Here is a 23620-nt window from a genome sequence, read left to right as displayed (position 1 = left end):
TCTTTTCTGAGCTTTCTTCAGTTCAGTTGTCCCTTATAGTGTGTTGGATACCAACTACACACGCCGTATGCTGTCCTTGAAATCCTAGTGCTCCTCCCACCATCCTTGTCTCCACCAATCACTAAAGATAAGCTACATGCGTCCCGCCTTGTGTCTAAAATTACCCAATGGCATAGACTGTTCCCATCTCTCTCTCTCTCTCTCTCTCCCCATCTCCTTTTTTCTCGAAGATAAGTTACATGCATCCCGCCTTGTAATATTCGTGAAAACACACACACACAGGAAGACTTAAACAAGATCTGGAAATGGAGCAAAAAATGGGAGATGGAATTCAATGTGGACAAAAGCCATGTCATGGAAATGGGAAAAAGTGAAAGACGACCAGTGGGAATCTATAAGATGGGAGATGAGTAGAACTAGAAAAGTAAAAAGGAAAAGGACTTGGGAGTGACAATGGAAGAAAATAATCAACCGGTTAGCCATATTGATAGAATTTTCAGAGAGACGTATAATTTGCTAAGGAATATTGGAGTAGCATTTCACTATATGGACAAGGAAATGATGAAGAAATTGATAAGTACTAAAATAAGACCTAGATTGGAATATGCAGGAGTTGTGTGGACTCCCAAAAAGAAACACATAAGAAAATTAGAGACTACAAAAATGGCTACAAGAATGGTTCCAGAATTTAAAGGGATGGCATATGAGGAGAGACTAAAGGCAATGGATCTACCAACCTTGGAGCAGAGAAGAGAGAGAGGATCTGATACAAGTTTATAAATTGATTAACGGAATGGATGAAGTGGATAATGAGAAACTGATCCTGAGAGAAGAATATGACTTTAGAAGCACAAGATCGCATAGTAAGAAACTAAGGAAGGACGATGTCTGAGAGATGTTAAAAATTTAGTTTCCATAAAGATGTGTTGAGACTTGGAACAGTTTGAGTGAGGAAGTGGTATCAGCAAAGAGTGTACATAGTTTTAAAGAAAAATTGGATAAGTGTAGATATGGAGACGGGACCACACGAGCATAAAGCCCAGGCCCTGTAAAACTACAACTAGGTAAATACAACTAGGTAAATACACACACACACACACACACACACACAAATACAAAAACAACAAATTTTCTAATCTCTCTCTCTCCCTCTCTCCTCCCTTCATTTCCCTCTCCCTTCCTTCCCTCCCCGTCTTCCTCTTGAAAGATAAGCTACATGCGTCCCGCTTGTGTCTAAAATATTAGCAAATGTCACACTCTCTCTCTCTCTCTCTCTCTCTCTTTTTTTCTCCGAAGAGAAAAGAGTCCACCTTCCTCTTCGAAGGCGATATAGTGACTAAAAAATAGCAGCATAATACACAAAGATGACAAGTATGACAAGCTTGCACGAGTTTCCCGCACTCGGGCGCGCGGCACTATCACCCGTATATCATACAGGCGGGCTTTTTTAACATCCAGCGCGAAGGGGTTAAAGCTAAGTGGAGTGAGTATCTAGAAAGTGAAAACATTCTGAGTGAAAGACAGTTTGGTTTCAGAAAAGGAAGATCGTGCGTATCCAATTTATGTTTTTATTCAAGAGTGACTGACATACTACAACATAGAGAGGGATGGGTGGATGCTATCTACCTGGACTTGAGAAAGGCCTTTGATAAAGTACAACACAATAGACTGATGTGGAAACTAAAGAAGATTGGAGGAGTAAATTATAAACTAGCAAAATGGATGGAAAATTACTTAGTGGGAAGAGAAATGAGAAAAGGGGTGAGAGGAAGGAAGTCCGAGTGGAAGAAGGTAACCAGTGGAGTTCCACAAGGGTCAGTGCTTGGTCCCATCATGTTTATGATTTATGTTAATGATATGCCAGTAGGAATTGACAGTTACATGAATATGTTTGCGGACGATACTAAAATTATGAAGAGAGTAAGGAATGTGGAAGATTGTAACAAGTTACAGGAAGATCTTGATAAAATATATGAGTGGAGTAAGGAGTGGCAGATGGAATTTAATATAGACAAGACCCATGTTATGAAAATGGGAAGAAGTAGATACAGACCAAACTGGGATTACAGGCTGGGTGATGAGAAAATTAAAGACCAATGAGGAAAAAGACTTAGGAGTAATCGTGCAAAACACTTTGTCACTGGAGAAACACATTAGCAAGATTTTTTTGAAAACATATAACATGCTTCAAAATATTGGCCTTGCGTTACACTATCTGGATGAAGGAATGATGAAGAAGATATTATGTACCTTAATAAGACTCCAGTTCGAATATGCAGCTTGTGTCTGGTCACCGCATATGAAGAAAAATGTGAAGAAGGTAGAAAGGATACAGAGGCTGGCAACAAGGATGGTACCAGGACTCAGGGAGTTAGACTATGAGGAAAGACTGAGGAAGCTGGGGCTGACCACATTAGAAGAGAGAAGAACAAGAGGAGACATGATAACTATGTATAAATTGGTGAACAAGATTGACATACTGGACAGAGTTGATAAAGGTGACCACAAGTAATCATCTCCGAGGACATGGAAAAAAGCTAATCAAAGACATCTGTCTAAATGACGTGAGAAAATACAGTTTCCCGCATCGTAGCATTGATAAGTGGAATAAACTGAGCAGTGATGTCGTTGATGCGGTGTATGTCAATCAGATGAAAGAGATATGACAGGAATGGACAAGGAGACAGGACACAGAGAGCTTAGCTCGGGCCCTGTAATACACAAATAGGTAAATAGGTAAATACACACACACACACATACATCACATGATCAAGATCATAGGAGATGGACGTCCACACTGTGCTCTGTTCTAATATTATTCCAAGCCACCAAGAATATATTTTACCTAAAGTGTTAACTAAAGGTAAGAGCTATGTTTTGACCCTTAAAGTACAGGGAGCTGATTTACTTTCCAACTGCTACGGCGGGGAAAAATCACACCTATCAAAAATGCTAAAAGATTTTTTTCCTTATAAAAGCATATTTCTCTTTGTTATTCTGAGTATAACGATGTAGTTTTCAACATATTATGACCTCTGAGAGCAAAGTTATTGCATATAAAAAAATTTTCCCAGAACCCGTGGCAGAACCCGCCGCTAAGAAATACCCCCCAAGCTCCGATAACACAGTTTGCATGCTCTCTCTCTCTCTCTCTCTCTCTCTCTCTTGTACAAAACAAATGCACTGTAAATGAAGATAGGTACAAAAGTAACATGGGCCAGAAGAGTATGTCATAAGCAATCAACTTTAGAGCTCAATCTGTGAAACTTAATAGTTCCATATGTATACAGGAAGTGCATGATAAAAATAATATTATTAGAGCTTATGATTATGATTATCATGGGAGTACTTTTTATCTTGAATAGATTATGATTACTTTTTGTTGGAGGAACAGGTGAAGAGAAACACAGGTGCAGGGAGGTGAGTTTATTCCCAGCTAGTTTTGCCGATGCTTCTTCACGGGATGAAGCACCAGCGAAACTAATCAGGAATAAACTCACCTCCCTGCACCTGTGTTTCTCTTCACCTCCTCCTCCAACTTGTCTGAATGTCTGAACATTACTTTTTGTATTTTCTCAAAGATAGGTTTTGTATAAGAGATTGTATTGGTTTTGCTCTACAGTACCTTACTTATTATTAAATCTCATAGATTTATGCCAAGTTAGGTTTCCTTTTACTAAGCACAGTATATATATACAGTCAACCCTCGGCTATTGGGACTTCCGCTATCGCGTTTTATTGCTATTACGCACCCATGAAAAGCTGCTAAAATTTCATTATCGCGACCTCAGATGTCTACTATTGCGCGCCCAGCCATGACGTCATGGGATATCTGAGCGCTCATTGGCCAAAACCGCCTTCCCGCCAAGATCAATTGCTATCGCGTTTATATATAGCTGCTATTTCGGCCCCAATTGGGCGCGATAGCCGAGGGTTAAGTGTACAGTACTCCTATACTTCCATCCACAGGAGAGTCACAGTCATCCCTGAGCTATCAGTTCTGAGTCAGCCAGAACCTCATTTCTACCTTTATTCCTGAAGTCTGCTCAGCCATATATCAAGCACTGAAGAAACAACATCTCACGATTCCAAGAAATCCTGAAGAGCGGAAGAGTGTAGCCAAAGATTTCTTTTGCATGTGGAATTACCCCTCTTGTGTTGGTGCTTTAGATGGAAAGATAGTGTTCATCCAGAAAACTGGGAATTATGGATCTGATTACTTGAACATCAAAAGGTCACTGTAGTATAAATCTGTTGGCTTTGGCAGATGCTCATTATACATTTTTGTTTGAAGATTTTTTTTTTTTTACGGTAAGGCCTATAGCGCCTGTAGGCACACTTGAAGAGTGTATGGGAAGCGCTGTTCAGCTTCCGCCCATTAGTGGCGCAGGCAATTTCATTTATAGTGGTACCGATATTAAGGCCCATATCACCGCCCCAGCTCATCTTGAGTGTAACCACCTAGAACCTGGGTATCATGGTGATATGTAGGTAACTTTAAACCACTCGACAAATGGTAAACTGTTTTAAGGCTGTACATGGTGGGATTTGAACCTACGCGTGGACGTCTGCCCGATCCCACGCTCACCACCTTATCCACTATGCCAGTGATGGTGCCGTGTGGGATAGGTGTTCTCTAAAAAAGACAACAGACAATAATTAATTTAGTGAATTTTCTACCTCCTGAGGCTCTTCCTTTATCTGATAAAGTGTGTCCATATGTAATTGTGGATGATGATGCATTTCCCTTACAAAAAGAACTGATGAAGCCATACCCAGGAACCAATCTGACTCATGATAAAATTATTCATAATTATAGATTATCATGAGCCAGGAGAGTCTCTGAGAATGCCTTTGGAATTTTAGTTTCACGGTTCTATATATACCGTCTGCCTATCAGAACATCTCCAGATTCAGTTAATCAAATAGTTTGGGCTACCCTAGCCCTTCATAATTACAGTAGAGACTCAATACTTGAACATCTAAATACTTCAAGTTTTCAATATTTGAATCCAAAAGTTCAATTTAATACTTGAAAAAATACCTGATAGTCGAATGTTCGAACACATGGTTGTAAACAAAGGTTCCCTGATGTCCCCCCTTCCCCTACTGCCAGTTGTGACTTGTGCTGCCACAGTCATCAAAATAAAATTCTCCTGCATTCTATCTGTAGTTTTTCATTTATAAACTTACATTAACACCAAAGGCTTATTAGTGGTAAAAATATCTGGTAATCAAACGGCCGCACATTTGGTCGTATACAAAGCTTTGTTATCTTCCTTCTCACAGCTGCCACTGTACCGTTCTGATACTGTATTACTGGTAATACCAGTATTACTGTAATACTAATATACCAGATGCCAGTGCGCATCCCTAGTCCTACTGCAGTCTTGAAAAAAACAACTTTCTTCTCCATTCTGTCGGTAGTTTTTCATTTAGAAGCTTACAATAGCACCTTTCAGGCTTACTAGTGATGAAAATAAGGAATCTGGTGAGAGTGCAAGTGTTAGTGAGCTACAGCCCTCCATTAGAGGATTCCACAGGAATCACACCAGGAGAAAAGTTACAAAGACGTTTTCATGGATGGTGACTCTTCCTCTGGCAACCTCCCTCCTCCTCCCCACCCTTCTCCCCTCCTCTTCTCAGTTATCCATCACCAGCCTTCACTTATAGTATGTACAAATCAAGATTGTAAAAAAAAATATACATTGAAATTTTTATAAACTTAAGGTTTTGCTAAGATTAGAATGAATTACCTTATTTATCAGTATCAATAGTCTAACCTTTCAATACTCGAACATCCATTTGGAACGAATTAAGTTCAAGTATTGAGTCTCCAATGTGTCAGATGCCCACATTGTCAAATGCCCACATCATAATTTAGAATATGTAGAAACAAAAGATAAAGAAAACATGGGTGCATGATAGTTCGCCAGTATGTAGTGTGTTGTCGCACCCAGCCATACAAGGGATTAGAAGGATATAAGTGGGTCAAAAGGAAACAGCTTTATGACCCAGGGCAGCCCTGGGCAGGTAACCCAGGTCAGGTAAGCATCCTGTGATGCTGTTGATACCACACGTGGGGTTCATGTGAGCTTGTACTTGATTGATGAACGGTACATTTGAGGGGCGTGTTGTGTAGGTCAAGATACACCTCCATAAAGTTCCTGAAGGAAAATTGTAGAGACATGGGAGCAGAGAGAGATGAGAGAGGAAGCAGAGAGGACAACCGCGGCTCTAAGCGGGCCGCCCTCGGCTGCATAGCTGAGGCGGCATGAACGTTTTGTACTTCATATTAACAGTAAGTGGAGCTAAGTTACAATCCAGTCTTTTTATAGACTTAAGGTTTTGCTAAGATTAGAACGAATTACCTTATTTATCAGTATCAATAGTCTAACCTTTTAATACTCGAACATCCATTTGGAACGAATTAAGTTCGAGTATTGAGTCTCCAATGTGTCAGATGCCCATATTGTCAAATGCCCACATCATAATTTAGAATATGTAGAAACAAAAGATAAAGAAAACATGGGTGTATGATAGCTCACCAGTATGTAGTGTGTTGTCGCACCCAGCCATACAAGGGATTAGAAGGATATAAGTGGGTCAAAAGGAAACAGCTTTATTTATTTATTTTTTTACATAGGGAAGAGGACCAGCTAAGGGCAAAAAAAAGAGTTAGAAAAAGGCCCACTTGAGTGCTGGCTCTCCAAAGACTTCAAAAAGTGCCAAAACTGTCAGCCAGAATTAGGGGAGCAAATGCCTCGATACCTCCCTCTTAAAAGAAAACAAGTTGTAGGAATTCGGAAATACAGATGCAGGGAGGGAGTTCCAGAGTTTACCAGTAAAAAGGATGAATGATTGAGCGTACTGGCTAACTCTTGCATTAGAGAGTTGGACAGAATAGGGATGAGAGGAAGAAGAAAGCCTTGTGCAGCGTGGCTGCAGGAGAAGGGGAGGCATACAGTTAGCAAGATCAGTAGAACAGTTACCATGAAAATAGCGATAAAATATAGAAAGGGATGCAACATTTCGGTGGTGAGAAAGAGACTGAAAACAGTTAGTCAGAGGATGGGAGTTGATGAGACGAAGAGCTTTCAATTCCACCCTATCAAGCAAAGCTGTGTGACTGGAACCCCCCCCAAACATGCGAAGAGTACTCCATACAGGGATGGATAAGGCCCTTATACAGAGTAAGCAGTTGGAGGGGCGAGAAAAACTGTCGGAGACACCTCAGAACACCTAACTTCATAGAAGCTGTTTTAGCAAGAGATGAGATGTGAAGTTTCCAGTTAAAATTATGAGCAAAGGAAAGACCAAGGACATTAATTGTGGAAGAGGGAGACAGTTGAGTGTCATTGAAGAAGAGGGGATAGTTGTCTGGAAGGTTGTGTCGAGTTGATAGATGGAAGAATTGAGTTTTTGAGGCATTGAAAACTACTAGATTTTCTCTGCCCCAATCGGAAATCTTAGAAAGATCGGAAGTCAGGCATTCCGTGGCGTTCCCGCATGATCTGTTGATTTTCTGAAGGGTTGGACGTCTCTGAAAGAACGTGGAAAGATGTAGGGTGGTATCATCAGCGTAGGAGTGGATAGGGCAAGAAGTTTGGTTAAGAAGGTCATTAATGAATAATAGAAAGAGAGTGGGTGACAGGACAGAACCCTGAGGAACACCACTATTAATAGGTTTAGGAGAAGAACAGTAGCCGTCTACCACAGCAGCAATAGAGCGGTCAGAAAGGAAACTTGAGATAAAGTTGCAGAGAGAAGGATAGAAGCCGTAGGAGGGCAGTTTTGAAATCAAAGCTTTATGCCAGACTCTATCAAAAGCTTTTGATATGTCTAACGCTACAGCAAAAGTTTCACCGAAATATCTAAAAGAGGATGACCAAGACTCAGTAAGGAAAGCCAGAAGATCACCAGTAGAGCGACCTTGACGGAAGCCATACTGGCGATCAGACAGAAGATTGTGAAGTGACATATGTTTGACAATCTTCATATTCAGGATAGATTCAAAAACTTTAGACAAGCAAGAGATTAAAGCTATAGGACGGTAGTTTGAGGGGTTAGAACGGTCACCCTTTTTTTAGGAACAGGCTGAATGTAGGCGAACTTCCAGCAGGAAGGAAAGGTACAAGTCGATAGACAAAGTTGGAAGAGTTTGGCCAGGCAAGGTGCAAGCACAGAAGCACAGTTTTTGAGAACAATAGGAGGGACCCCATCAGGTCCATAAGCCTTCAGAGGGTTTAGGCCAGCAAGGGCATGGAAAACATCATTACGAAGAATTTTGATTGTAGACATGAAATAGTCAGAGGGAGGAGGAGAGGGAGGACAAGCCCAGAATCGTCCAAGGTGGAGTTGTGAGCAAAGGTTTGAGAAAAGAGTTCAGCTTTAGAGACAGAAGAGATGGCAGTGGTGCCATCAGGATGAAATAAAGGAGGGAAAGATGAAGAAGTGAAGTTATATGAGATGTTTTTGGCTAGATGCCAGAAGTCATGAGGAGAGTTTGAGTTTGAAAGATTTTGACATTTCCTATTTATGAAAGAGTGTTTGGCAAGTTGAAGAACAGACTTGGCATGATTCCGGGCAGATATACAAAGTGCATGAGATTCAGGAGATGGAAGGCTCAAGTACCTTTTGTGGGCAACCTCTCTATCATGTATGGCACGAGAACAGGCTGAGTTAAACCAAGGTTTAGAAGATTTAGGTTGAGAAAAAGAATGAGGAATGTACGCATCCATGCCAGATACTAACACCTCTGTTAGGCGTTCAACACAAAGAGATGGGTCTCTGACACGGAAGCAATAATCATTCCAGGGAAAATCAGCATAATACCTCCTCAGGTCCCCCCAACTGGCAGAGGCAAACGCCAGAGGCACCTTCGCTTTGGGGGATCCTGCGGAGGGATTGGAAAAAATAAGACAAGATACAGAAATGAGATTGTGATCGGAGGAGCCCAACGGAGATGAAAGGGTGACAGCATAAGCAGAAGGGTTAGAGGTGAGGAAGAGATCAAGAATGTTGGGCGTGTCTCCAAGACGGTCAGGAATACGAGTAGGGTGTTGCACCAGTTGCTCTAGGTCATGGAGGATAGCAAAGTTAAAGGCTAGTTCACCAGGGTGGTCAGTGAAGGGAGAGGAAAGCCAAAGCTGGTGGTGAACATTGAAATCTCCAAGAATGGAAATCTCAGCAAAAGGGTAGAGGGACAGAATGTGCTCCACTTTAGAAGTTAAGTAGTCGAAGAAATTACTATAGTCAGAAGAGTTAGGGGAGAGATAAACAGCACAGATGAATTTAGTTTGAGAGTGACTGTTAAGTCGTAGCCAGATGGTGGAAAATTCGGAAGACTCAAGAGCGTGACCCAGGGCAGCTCTCGGCAGGTAGCTCAGGTCAGGTAAGCATCCTGTGATGCTGTTGATACCACACGTGGGGTTCATGTGAGCTTGTACTTGATTGATGAACGGTACATTTGAGGGACGTGTTGTGTAGGTCAAGATACGCCTCCGTAAAGTTCCTGAAGGAAAATTGTAGAGGCAGGGGGGCAGAGAGAGACGAGAGAGGAAGCAGAGAGGACAACCGCGGCTCTAAGCGGGCCGCCCTCGGCTGCATAGCTACAATCCAGTCTTTTGAGGTAAATTAAAATGGAGAGGAATCATGATAGGAGGTTTAGGTATTATTTTAGTATGGTTTATGTGTATGTACTTGCTTCATAATGTCATTACATACTTGTGTTTTCATTTATGAGCAAAGGATCTTGTATACAGTTACGTATGTATGTGGAAGTGTGTTGCTCTGACGAATAAGTTACATAACATATTTACTTGTGTGTGTCCGTGTACGCAGTTAACGTAGTTCTATGTATGGGTACCAAGAGAAAGAGATTCGTTGAGTGAAGGTACTTGTATGGAAATATCAAGATTTGTCATTATATTCAGTGGTGTGTTACATTGTCATTTTTGTGAATGGAGTAAGGTAACTATATGTGTATGGTAATATATTTGGTGGTGCGTTATGTTGGTTGCTTGCATTCATGTACCAAGTAAAGGTCAAATTTATGTATGGGTAGCTGGTTGAAAGGGGGAAATGTTGCACTTACTACATGTAAGATTTACTGATAAATAAAGCAGTGTTCAGATATTATAATAATGTTATGAAGATATAGTGGACGACGTTGAGGTGGAATGCATTCTAATGTGAGAATATGTACGAGATTAAAGTAATTCTTATGGATGTTTGTAAGGAAAATTGTAATGATTTGCAGTGAAGAAGGCAACAGGAGGAGTTGTGATTGTTATTTGTTGGTGCCATATCGAACATCTTATGTACAGATATTATTTTTGTTAATTAAAGATAAAAAAAATCTTAGACTAAGTATTTATAGCCAGTAGCTAGACAATTTGTGTAACTTTGTGCAACAGCTTGGATCATGACAACTGTACTAGCAGAGTACATCCAAGCAATAATACTCTCCACCAGAACTTGTTGACAAGGAAGATATTGATTAACTTCGTGTCATAGTTGGACAATGGCATAACAAACCCTATCATGGGATGAGAAATTTAGTAGGAGTTAGTCAAAGACCTGGAAATCAGGCAATGGAGGTCTGGAATATTCCCTGTCAATATTTTGACAATGAAGGTAGTGTGCCTTGGCAGAAAGATCTGGCACTAATACACTAAGTAGGTTGCACCAATTCAGTACATTATATAAGAGCCATAGTTCACAACAATATCTTCGAGTTTTGGACTTTTTTTTAACAAAGTTCCTAACTGGTGACAAAGACAACAATGATTCAACTAAAATGTAGACTAGGGTAGGCCCTCCTGCTAGTTTTAGTTGTGATGGAAAGTTGAGGAGAGCCAGTATAAACTTGATGGATACCATTTTTACTATTATGTCCATGTATTACTTATATCCTATGTTAGTGAGAGCTAGCAGTAACCTAAATTCATGCATATTTATATTATCATCAATAGTTTTATAATAAACAGTCCAGAATTTGTGATTTTCTTATTATTCCCACAATCAGTCATAAATACTCCACCTTCCTTTCATCATAGGGTGAGAAGGCTTCAGAGCTACAAAGGAAAAAAGAACATATAGGTATACCTGGTATATATATATATATATATATATATATATATATATATATATATATATATATATATATATATATATATATATATATATACCTTCACAGCCTTCATGGAAATTTGTAACTGTATTATTGCTGACCGTTATTATAAACCTTTCTTTGTTTCATCAATTCACCTTTGCCTGCCAGCACTTTAACTTTGTTTTTCTATAAGTGACATAAGGAGACAATACCCACTTATATTCATACCTACTTTTCTAATTATTATTCCCAATTTTCAAAAATCACTTAATTCACTGACCTAATGTGTAAGATTAATATTTTGACATAGTATTGTTCCTAGCCTATATATAAACTCATTGAGGATCAGTAAAAAATAACATTGTATGGCTCCTGGACTTTATTGAGAAATATTTACTTCTGGGAATTCTTCTTCCAAAAGTGCAATATAAATAAAGCCTTTAATACTACTGATTTAGTCTAAATTAGTGTTTTTAGAGGTTATAGTGATGTTTTTTTTTGGGGGGGGGCATCTACGTAGACTGGAGGTTGGTCCTTATACCCCCTAATACTTAAGTATCTTAAGGAAAAAATTGCTTCATGATTCAAATAAATGTTGATTCGACTGATGAAAAACTCTTCTAACCCCGTCGGATTGTGAGGATCCCCTGTACTAAAAATAGTAACTTGCCGGTGCATGTGAATCAAAGGGCAGTTGTTGTACAGCTTGGACCTGGTTCCACAACATCCAATAAGAACAGCATTGAATTGAACAGAGGCCACTGAGAGTCTACTGGTTCACTATTGCCTGCTAACCCACTCTTCAGTCCTTATTTTCTTCAGCTTTCGCTTGAATGAGGTCCGAAAATTAGTGTATTTGATCTGGACATTTTCTGAAAAATGTAATCAAACAGTACCTGCCCAATGTGTGAAGGAAATTCTTTTTACAGTAATGATAGTTTTGTGAATATATATGAAATAATAGATACATTTTTACATATAGTTTTCTTCTAATAATCCTCTCATTACCATGCCATATTTTCATACTATCTGGTGATTCTATACAGCTTCAGAAGCTTATGTGAGGATTAAAATAGTGAAGATTCTGGCCATTAATCTTCTGACCTCTATAAACCCTTCCTAATGTAAATAAAATCATCCCCAAACTCGAGGTAAAAATGCAGTTTAGCACTGAGGGGGTTAAACAATTCCAAAGCATGAGCATGAGGGAATTACAACCTATGGATAATTTTCGTAAATAATTTTTTTGTGCACATAACTGAGTTAGGTACCAGTAATCTGACTAACTTAGGTCCTGATTAGATTAGGTTAGGTCAGGTAATGTCTAATTTCTCCTTTATCACATGTGTGGGAAAAAGTGGAAATAGAACTGGAAAAGAAAACTATTTATCAGGACCTTCATAATATGGGTCACAAGGTATTGAGGAATATACTTTTTGTCTTATGTCATCTTATATGAAAAAAAATTATGTTACACCATGCCCTGTTGTCAGGTATGGCTTTTCCCTGAATAGTTATTTACATTTTGATTGTCCAATTGTATATTAATAAATAAAACAGCTTACCTAGTGTAATATCCTGAATTTCTGGGTACAGTGCTTGCAACGTGTCTGCTATTTGCCTGTAAAACTCTTTTTTATTTCTTTTTGGTGTAATTGGGATCCATGGTGTTCCACAGTGGTGGCTGTTGGCGAACCAACTTGATAAGGGTGTGTTCCACTTGTTTCTCCCATGTAAGTGAAGCCATAGTGTAGTAGGTGATGATCTCGTGGTTTGATTCAAAGCAGCAGGCGAAAGCAGAGTGTAAGCAAACCACGAAATTAAATCAACATTCCATGATCATATCTAACAGTCAAATTTGGTGACTTGAAAGACAGAGCATCTATAGCGCACATGGTAAAGGAGAGAGAAGACCCACAAAAGGACGGTTATCTTCATTATATCTACTTCACAAAACTTTTTTTTTTTTTTTTTTTTTTTACATTACAAGGGCACTGGCCAAGGGAAAACAAAGTGTTGGAAAAAAAAAAAATCTCGCTGGTTGCCAGGCCCTGTTAAGAGGAAAGTAGAAAGAGAAAAAACAAAAAAATCTAAAAGGAGGGTCCAGTTTGGAAAGTACATATCCCATCTTCAGGTGTATAAAAAACCAACACTGTAAAACCCACATAAAACTTTAAAACATGACCAGACGCAGTGGTCCTTTTACTAGTTCCTCCAACAGGTAAGTGGGGAGGGAAACTGGCTTACCAATATTTATAAGCTCCTACTCACTAACTGGCAAATTCTGATTGGTTGACTAAAAATTTACTATCCAATACACTATATTCTAATATGTAATAGCTAATGCAAAAGAGAAGAAAATTTAAAAGTATGATGTAAAACAGTTAGTCTATTACAGAAATATTCTAGCCTAAAAGAATACTCAATGATGATTGGTTGAAACAAAGTACACGTATATGAAACTCGAACCCTAACTATGCTAAACGACACTATCTCACCTAGTTTGAAATTATTAAGTAAATATTAATAATTTGGTAGCTAGTTCTGTACCATTTAATTCTGGCTTCTCTTTCACAATAAATAAAGATTCTGCTATCCTAAGGTCTGAGTTACAATATGCCCTATACTTTATGTTAAAGTCCTGATCAGTAACTGCATTATTACATTGTAATGCATGTTCTCTTACATTTGAGAAACTAGGCAGAGTGATACGAGCATTAGTTCTATACGATACTCCCAGGTGCTCAGAAATTTGAATTTTTTGGTTCCGACAGATGGAACCAATATACTGTGACATGCAGTCCGGACATCTAAAGCAATATACGAGTTTTGAGCACAAAGGAGTAGGAATAGCATGGTGTTTTTATTAACAAAAATTAATCTAAAATCAACATTCGGAACATGTTTCTTGAGTAAATGGTAACTAAATTGTCCTGAGAAGGGTAATGTAATGTATCTAACCTCTTTGGTTTTATCCTCCACAATATTGTCAGTAACAAATTTATTGGTGATAAACTTCTTAATTTGTTTCTCTATTAAGTCTTTGGGATAACCATTAATATGAAAGTTATGTCTTAGTCTTTCAAGTTCATTATGGAACAGGAGCCAAGTACTACAAATATTGCATACTCTATGTAGTAACGCTTTGATGGAATTTATCTTGAACAGGGAAGGGACACATGAATCAAAATTCAAGTCCAAAACCGTATAAGTTTCTTTCCTGAAGACATCTTTGGAAAGAGATCCATTATTCCTTGTGACAATTATATCTAGAAATGGGATGTTATTATTAATCTCAAATTCGCAAGTGAATGATATATTCTCATGTTTATTATTTAAATACTTAAGAAATTTATGAGCTTGTTCCTTAGATTTAAATGGTACAATATATAGAAGAATAGAGAAACAAAAAAAGGAGTTATGTTACTCGTAAAATAAAGAACTGCAGGTGGATGAAATAATTTACAAAGAGAGTGCTGAAGTGCTGAAAGCACGAGTAAGAATTAAAAAAGAAAGAAAAAGGAACTTTGCCGTTGTTTATGCTTAATGATAATAGAAAATGTTTACAAAGAGTAATTGAAAAGAGTAAAAACATAATAGTGATGGGTGACTTTAATTGGAAGGAAATAGTTTGGGAAGACATGACAACTGAGGGAGGAGAAACATCATACAGACAAATGTTATTGAATCTAGCAGTAGACAATATCCTAACTCAATGAGGGAAGGACATCACAAGGTATAGAGCAAATGAAGAACCATCATGATTGTACTTAGTATTTACTAAGAAATCAAAGATACTAAAAAACTTGAAATATAAGAGTCCACTCGGTAAAAGTGATTGTGTATTGCTTGAATTCAGGCTGAAGGAAGGACTGGAAGAAATTAGGAACAATGATTATAAAAACAGAAGGTTCAATTACAGTAAAACTAACTTTGCAGAATTAAGGAAATACTTTGAACAAGCAAACTGGACTGAATTTTATATATTGGAGAAAACTGAAGACAAGTTAAATATTTTAATGGAGAAGTATAATGAAGGAATAATGAAACACGTACCAATCAAGAAAATAGACAGGCCTAGACACAAGGAGTGGTTTAACAGAAGATGTGAGTTAGCAAGGATGGAAAGAGAAAAAGCCTGGAACAGATATAGAAGAAATAGAAGACCAAATCATTGGTTAGACTATGCCCGGAAAAGAAATGAGTATGACAAGATTCGGAGAAAGGAAAAAAACTACGAGAAGGATATAGTGGATAAATGTAAGGACCAGCCCAAATTATTTCATAGACATGTAAATGGAAAACTGAAAAACAAAGGAGAAACTCAAATACAATAATGAAATGTACAAAAATCCAGAAGATATGATGAACAACTGCTTCCAGTCAGTCTTCACTAGGGAAAGCGATTTCCAATGTCAAACTGCAGTTGAATTAACTAATGGTGTTCATGAAATACAAGTGTCAGTAGAAGTAGAAGAAGTAAGGAAAAATAATGGAAGAACAAGATGTAAGGAAAGCTTCAGGTCCCAATGGAGTGTCAAATTGGACTGTAAAGAAATGCAGTCACCAGTTAGCAAAAAAAAAGTCCACAGCATTATGAGTTCTTTAACAGGGGGTGAAGTACCAACAGATTGGAAAAGAGCAGATATTGTGCCTATATTCAGATTGGAAATAAGGAGGATCCATTAAACTACAGACCAGTGTCACTGACTAGTGTAATAGCAAAAATATGTGAAAGGATAATAAAGAAGAACTGGATGGAATATCTGGAGGAGAAAGGTATGTTGACTGATAAACAGTATGGATTCAGAAGAGGAAGATCATGTATCACAAATTTGATAAGCTTCTACTCAAGAGTGGTTGACATAGTGCAAGAAAGAGATGGCTGGCAGGACTGCATATACCTACACCTAAAGAAGGTCCTGTACAAAAGGTTACTGTGGAAACTTGAACAAAATGGAGGACTAAGGAGAAGATTTCTGAAATGGTTGGCTGATTTTCTAAAAGACAAAGAAATGAGAACAATTATAAGAGATAAAAAAATAGCCTGGATAAGAGTCTTAAGTGGAGTTCTGCACCAATAATGTTGCTGTATACAGTGGTCCCTCGTTTATCGAGGTTAATGGATACCAGAACCCCCCGCGAAAGGTGAAAAACTGCGAAGTAGGATTTGCCACCCCCCCCCTGGAATTTTGGTGTATGTGTATGTGGGTACCAGAATGTTTAAAATATGTTAACAGTATTTATACTTTACAAATACAGTATTTTACTTAAATCTATTTAATTATAAAACCTTATACAGTAAGTATACATTTACTCTCTCTCTCTCTCTCTTCCCTCCTCTCACATGATACATAACACTCACCCTCTTCTGCCCTCTTTGATCATATGCAAAAGTTTCACTTTTTCACTGATGGTCATCATCTTCCTCTTCCTCTTGGGTTCACTAGAGGAAGCTTTTGCAGGGGCACAGGGCTTAGGCGGTATTGTAAAGGCTTAACGAATCACTACTCAAACAAGAAAAGTTGTCGCGAACACAACACTAAGATACAGTATGCGAGACAGTCAACAGCGTGGACGAGACTGGCAAGATACAACCAAGGCCCCGACCTACGAGGCATTCAAAATGGGTCTAATGTGCACATCCATGGCGTCAAAGGGTTCACAAGTAGTCAGAGCGGGGATGTTGGTTCAGTTAGCAAGCTGCCTGGTAGGTATTCACGTGCTTCTCTCTTTCCCATTCTGTCTCTGTTCCGTACCAACATCGGTCACAATGCCGAGTTGTGCAGTGCGTGACTGTTTTAATTACCAGTAGTATATAATATGTAGTATGTAGTATGTGATAAATGAAAACCATCATTTTTTTTTCCTGGTAATTTTGCACCTTAAGACATTAGTAAATTTCTGATGTTTAGTTATTGAGAAGTAAATTTCTGATGTCTAGTTATTGAAAAGTCCCCATTCAGTTACTTGTGTAGATATAAAATACCTCAGTTATATATGTAACGTAAAAATTAAATAATAATAATGATAATAATAATAACAAAGACAGCAACACTATATTAATATTAATAATAATAATAAGAGCAAAAGTTTAATAATAGTAATAATAATAATAATAATAATAATAATAATAATAACAATAATTAATAACAGCAAGAGTTGAGATCATTAAATATGATAATGATACAACGGTCAAAGAGAGAGAGAGAGAGAGAGAGAGAGAGAGAGAGAGAGAGAGAGAGAGAGAGAGAGAGAGAGAGAGAGAGAGACTTGCTGGCAAGCGGAGGGTGTCGGGCAGTAATAGAAGGCAGAGAAGCCTTCACAAAACTTGTCTCCTGTGCCAGGTAAGTATGATTTGCTCAGCGGGCAGAGGGAGAGTGTGAGGTTTCCGTACAAGAAAGACACGTCCTGGGAGGAAGCTCCCCTGTTGGTGAACTTGCTGACGTCACTATGACGTCAGCAGGTTCACCCCCTTAGAGCTGCACCTAAGGTCGACCTTCTATTCTATGGGCCTTGGATACAACAAGGGAAGATGTTGGGTGAGGCTGCATATATATACGAACAATACATGTACAGTGCTTTACGTACATTCTCGTCGTTATTATACACCAACTTACCGAATTACTGTACGTACAGCATTAATAAGTGACGCCACAGACCCCGAGATATAGCGAAAACACCGCAGAACGTATCTATGAGTATGTATAAAAACCGCGAAACAGTGAAGCCGCGAAAGTTGAACCGCGAAATAGTGAGGGAACACTGTATGTGAACAGTATACCAGAAAATATAGACAGTTACATCAGTCTGTTTGCAGATGATGCTAGATTAATGAGGAGGATGAATAGAAAAGATTATGAGATGCTACAAGACCTGGATAAAATAGCAGAATGGTCACACATGGGAAATGGAATTAAATACAAAAAAAGTCCAGCATATTAGAATTTAGAATGAGCAAAAGACAACAGAAGAGAGTTTACTGAACGGGGAATGAAGAAATTAAGAAGTCTGAAGAAAAAGACCTAGGAGTAAATATTGTGGATAACTTTTCACCGGAAAAGCACATAAATAGAATTACAGGAAATGCCTATGAACTTTTGAGAAATATATAGATGGCATTCACTTACACAGATGAGGATATGAAAAAAAAAAACTGTTAACAACTCTAATATACTCAAATTTGAATATGCAGCTACATTATTGTCACCAAACCCCAAAAAACACATAAGAAAATAAGAGAGAATACAATGGGCAGCAACAAAGCTTCCCCCAAGTTTAAGTGAACAGTCATATGAAGAAAGGCTATGAATACTAGGTCTTACAAGCTTAGAACAGAGAAGGGAAAAAGAAGATCTAATAGTAATATACGAGTGATGAAAAGACTGGAAAAATTAGATAGAGGACTCACTAATCTGGGACAACAGTGACACAAGAGGACATGGAAAAAAATTAAGAAAGGACGAGAGGAGAGATATCAAGAAGTTCAGCTTTCCGCAAAGATGTGTAGAGGTGTGTAACAGTTAAAGAGTCGTTGGAACAAGGACAATCAAAAGTTCAAAGAAATGTTTAACTTCCATAAATATGGCAACAGGACAAAATGAGCATAGCTCTTTTCCAGTATGGTACAACTAGGTAAACATGGTAAATAAACACACACACACACATGCTAAGACCAAGTTATGAATATGCAGCAGAAATATATTCTCATAAAAGAGAAACCTTACAAAATTGTAAAAAGTACGGAGCTGTTATGAAGATGATCCCTGAGTTGAGTAGTTTGACTTACAAAGAAAGAATAAGATCACTGGATATTCTTACGCTCCAAGAGAGGAGGGAGAGAAATTCGATAAATGCCTGCAGAATGGTAAATGGCATGGAGGACATGAACAGAGAAATTTTTTTACTTTAGATACACATAATACATGGTAAAATAGCATGAAATTAAAGAAAAAAAAAACTGTACAAGATATACAGATGGATAAGGCCCTTGTGCAGAGTTAGCAGTTGGGGAGTGAGAAAAAATGGCAGAGATGCCTCAGAAAGCCTAACTTCACATTAGCTATTTTAGTAAGAAATGAGATGTGAAGTTTATGGTTTAATTTATAAGTGATGGACAAACTGAGGATATTCAGTGTAGATGAGGGGGACAGCTGAGTGTCAATGAAGAGGGAATAGTTGTCTGGAAGGTTGTGCTGAGTTGATAAATAAAGGAATTGAGTTCTGAACACATTATTTGGCAATTTATAACTAGTTACTGATCATAGGTTAATCACAATAATATTATCATTTTTCATTTATCAGTTAATGTGATAACATTTTTTGTTATCATTATCAGCTACATCTATTAGTACTTACAACATGCACCTTAAATTAACCACATTTACTGACCTATTATATCCATTATATTTGGCCAGATGGAGCAAGGAACATCTAGAAGGTCCACCACCAGCAGTACCAATGCTCTCTTCTGTTTAATGGGTTCCAACAATTTTTCATACATATTTGGATCAACCTTCACACTGAGTGCTGTCTTATGGATCTTCAGGAAGTAGCAGCGCTGGCAGAGAATGCTGCGTAGCTCACCAGAATTACGTCCCTCAAAGAGTTCCTTTGGGACGAATCCTGTGGGATTAAAGAAAGTAAAAAGAATCTTTCTTGACTTGTTTAAATCTATAAAAAAATGCCAAGAAAAACTGACCATTATCCACTGGGATTCCTAGCTGGGTCATATCATTTGATTGCAATTTTCTAACTGTATATGTATAAAAAAACATCTCTATAACTGCTGCCACAATAAACCCATACTGTGTGTTTACTATGTATATATTCGTAACAATTAGGGAAGTGTTTAATACATATACAATAAACCCTCAATCAATCAGATAAATTAGAGAGAGCCCCTTATTGAAATATTCAAGGATCCGATTAATCCAAAATTTTAACAACATGCCTAAAAATGGTAATAAAATTCTGAAAATTAATGAATTACATAAATAGTTATGATTAAAACAGAACAAATTTATGTACTTAAGACAGGAAAAAAAAAAGGAGAAAAGAGGCCAGAGACCTGTGAGAGGTGTTTATCAACAGCTCATCACTACAAGGTGTATGTATTACATGTGAGCTTCAGTAAGCCACAATGTCATAACTCTGCTATAGTGCACTGCAGAACACTTCATAAACTTACAGAATTTTCTGGAGCACAATTTTGGAATGGAGGAATAGAGGAGAGATTAAATTATGCAAGACCAAATTTTGAAAAGTTAAGACAATTTTTTTGGTGGTATAGAATGGAGAAACAGTACAGGAGAAATATGAATTATTCCTACAGAAGTGAGGAAATACGTACCAATCTATAGAGTAAAGAAGAGTATACGTGCCTGATACAATGGTAGATGTATAGAAGCTAAGAATAAAAAAAGATAAAGCATGGAAGAAAGTAAAAAAAAAAAGGAGAGAAATTAAAGCAACAGACATCAGTATATGGATGCTAGAAATGAATATGTTAAGTAAGAAGAGAGAAAGAAAGAACCTTTGAGAAAGATGTGCAGAAAAGTGAAGATGAACCCAAGCCTTTCTACAAGTATATCAGTGGTAGATGAAGAATAAGGAAACAATAAAAGAATTATTAAAGGAGGAAAAGCAGATCAAATAACAGACAAAATGAGTGAAATGATGAATGACAGCTTCAAGACTGTTTTCACTGAAAAAGAGGATTTTACAGAACCAAATAGAACATTGCATTGTACAGGCATGCAAGAAATCATAGTGCACAAACAAGAAATTTGGATATACAAGGAAATATCTTAAATTGGATGACAGACTACTTAACAGATTAGGAAATGAGCACAGTTACTAGTGACATACTATAGGGGTTTGGTGATGGCACCAATTATGTTCCAAGTATATATTAACGATATATAAAAGACGGTTTGAGTAGCTACATAAATTTGTTTGCAGATGATTTGAAACTTTTGAGAGTAATAAGGAACATTGGGGACTGTATGGAATTGCAGAAAGATATTGACAAGATTGGGGATTGTGGCTAAAAGTGGAAATTAGAAATGAATAATAGGAAAAACTATGTAATGGAAATGGGTAAAAGTAATAGAAGAACTATATGGGAATACAAAGTGGGAGAAGAGATTATAACAAAAAGGAATGAAAAGAAAGACCTGGGAGTGATTATACAAGACATCCTGACTCCAGAATGACACATAAATGGATTTTTTACTTCAACATATAAAACATTAACTAACATTAGGGTGACGTTCAATTACATAGATAAGAGTATGATGAAAAAGATCATAACCACTAACTATGATAAGACCTAGACTAGAATATGCAGCAGTAGTATGGTCCCCACAGAGGCAGAAAGACATCAAGAAACTAGAAAGAATTCAAAGGACAGCTACAAAGATGGGGGCCAATAATAAATGATCTTCCCTATGAAGAAAGACTGAAGGAAATGGAACTACCAATGTTGAAGGATAGATGGGAAAGAGGAGATCTAATAACAATGTATAGGTTAGTAAACTATATGGAAAAGATATATAGACAAGACCTGGTATCACTGACAGAGGATGGAGATACACAAACTAAAGAACATTCTAAGATCATGAAAAGTCAGTGTCTGAGGAAGATTAAGAAGTTCAGTTTTACACACAGGATGGTGGATATCTGGAATGGACTGAGTAAAGAGATTGTAGCAGCAGAAAGTGTGCACAAATTTAAGGAAAAGTTGGATAAATGTAGATATGGAGACACGTCATTATGAGCCCCGCTCAATCCCTGTAATATACAACTAGTTAAATACACACATACTACCAATGGTACAGCATTTAATGGGTTTGATGGTGAGAAGAGGTGGAATGTGAGTAATTATGATGCCTTCACACTAGTTGAGACTACGGAGATAATTTCCTTGAAGAGAAAATATCTAAATCTACTATTTTACCATTCAATTAAGATATTCCTCACATTAATGAATTACACATAAATATATCAAATCTAAGTATCAATTAAGACAAAACATGCATAAAAATACAGTGCTATGCATTAATATTACCGTGAAGGTCATTACAAATATAAGGACAATTTCTAATCAGCAGTAATAAGGCAAAGCTGTACCTTATGTTGCAGCACATGAAGGGCTGTAACTAATGGTAGCTGCCACACAGTTATGGGTTCTTTCTGGTATTTTCACTATTGACTTGATATGTTTATTAATATGAGTATTGATAACATAAAAGTCTGAAAATGAGGATTTGTGCTTTTCAAGTGGAGTAAATAACAAAAATGGAAGTATGATTATGAACAAATTTATTTTCTAATCAACTATTTCTATTCAGTATTTAGTCAGATAATATAACTAAATCTGATCACATCTACCTATCTATCAACTTATCAATATATATCTATCATCATATACTTACCCATGAGAGATGGTTGTTGGCAGTGGAGAAAGGCCCCACAGCCTCCACATGGTATATCACTGATAGGACACTTGGGGTCTGCTGACCCCTGCTGCTCCTTAATCAAATGAAGATCAGCAGCTCCCTCTTCTAACAAGATATCATTAGGGAGATCATAAGTATTTTCATCTTTAACTAAGTTTCCTTTTGGTGCATCAATTTCCTCAAGTATTCCTTCATCATAAGCTTTCATCCTCAAGGCAATCTCTTCCACAACAGAGACATGAAGCTTGGAAAAGTCTGAGTGTGAGTCTGTAAATTTAGATTTCACAGGATCTGAATCCATTACATAACTTTCAGGAATCTCAATTTCATGTGTGTGTGCGTATGGAAAAAAAAACGTAGACTTTTCCCCTTTTTCATCACTAGCTGATTCAATATAAACTTTCTCTTCATTTTTTACTATGTTGTGCTCAATGATAAGAGGGATAGCTTCTTTTTTTCTTAATGACTCTTTTTGCTCTTGTATTTGCTTTCCAATTCTATTCAATACCAATGGATTATCTGTGGCTGTACTGTTTTTTACATGGGAGCTGTAGAGAATCCTTGAGTCTGTCAATGCCCACACAGTAAAGGGAAGTTCTCCTTTATTGAAATTGCCCTCTTCAATCTGTTGCTGTGTCACAACCACATGTCTTTCTCTCAAGTCTTCATGGATGGACCTTGAGTAACATAATTCTGAGAGATCAATCAATGCATAGGAGTGACGGAAGGTCTGCCTTAACAATGACTTGGAACAGCTTTGAATGATGGCTAAGGCTAACATGCTTGAAGAAATGGAATTTGCAATTTCTATTGGTTTTTTAGCAGGAACTGTAAAAGAAATAGAGTTTTTATTAGATGCAATATAAACTGAATGCAAAAAGAAATAGGCTTATTAATAAATCAATAAAAAATGCATCTATGTAAAGTACAAAGTACTTATGAAACACTAAAGACAGCTACATTTCTTGTTGGAAATGTGATTTTCATACTGCCAAAAAGGACAGCCTAAGCTAATCTAATAAACAAAAAGTAACTAAACTAA

At 37.5% G+C, this 23620-nt stretch overlaps 1 protein-coding gene and 1 long non-coding RNA gene across 4 annotated transcripts in view; both read right to left on the bottom strand.

Moving 5' to 3' along the window:
* The window catches only part of LOC123515648 (nitric oxide-associated protein 1-like), a 267601-nt gene that overhangs the window by 233696 nt on the left and 10285 nt on the right, over window positions 1-23620 (bottom strand). For all 3 annotated transcript variants that reach the window (XM_045274465.1, XM_045274467.1, XM_045274466.1), the window contains exons 2-3: window positions 22555-23406; window positions 19508-19741 (exon numbers count right to left, since the gene is read on the bottom strand). In XM_045274465.1, coding sequence (XP_045130400.1) covers window positions 19508-19741; window positions 22555-23406 — 1086 coding nt within the window. The remainder of the gene's footprint in view (window positions 1-19507; window positions 19742-22554; window positions 23407-23620) is intronic.
* LOC123515658 lies at window positions 11596-13075 on the bottom strand. Its single transcript, XR_006677946.1, has 2 exons — window positions 12682-13075; window positions 11596-11988 (listed from the first exon to the last, which is right to left on the bottom strand). It is a non-coding gene; the product is annotated as an uncharacterized LOC123515658 (long non-coding RNA).

This window comes from Portunus trituberculatus, chromosome 39 (assembly GCF_017591435.1).
Source record: "Portunus trituberculatus isolate SZX2019 chromosome 39, ASM1759143v1, whole genome shotgun sequence".
Taxonomy (NCBI): domain Eukaryota; kingdom Metazoa; phylum Arthropoda; class Malacostraca; order Decapoda; family Portunidae; genus Portunus; species Portunus trituberculatus.
This window is presented reverse-complemented; position numbering and strand designations above follow the sequence as displayed.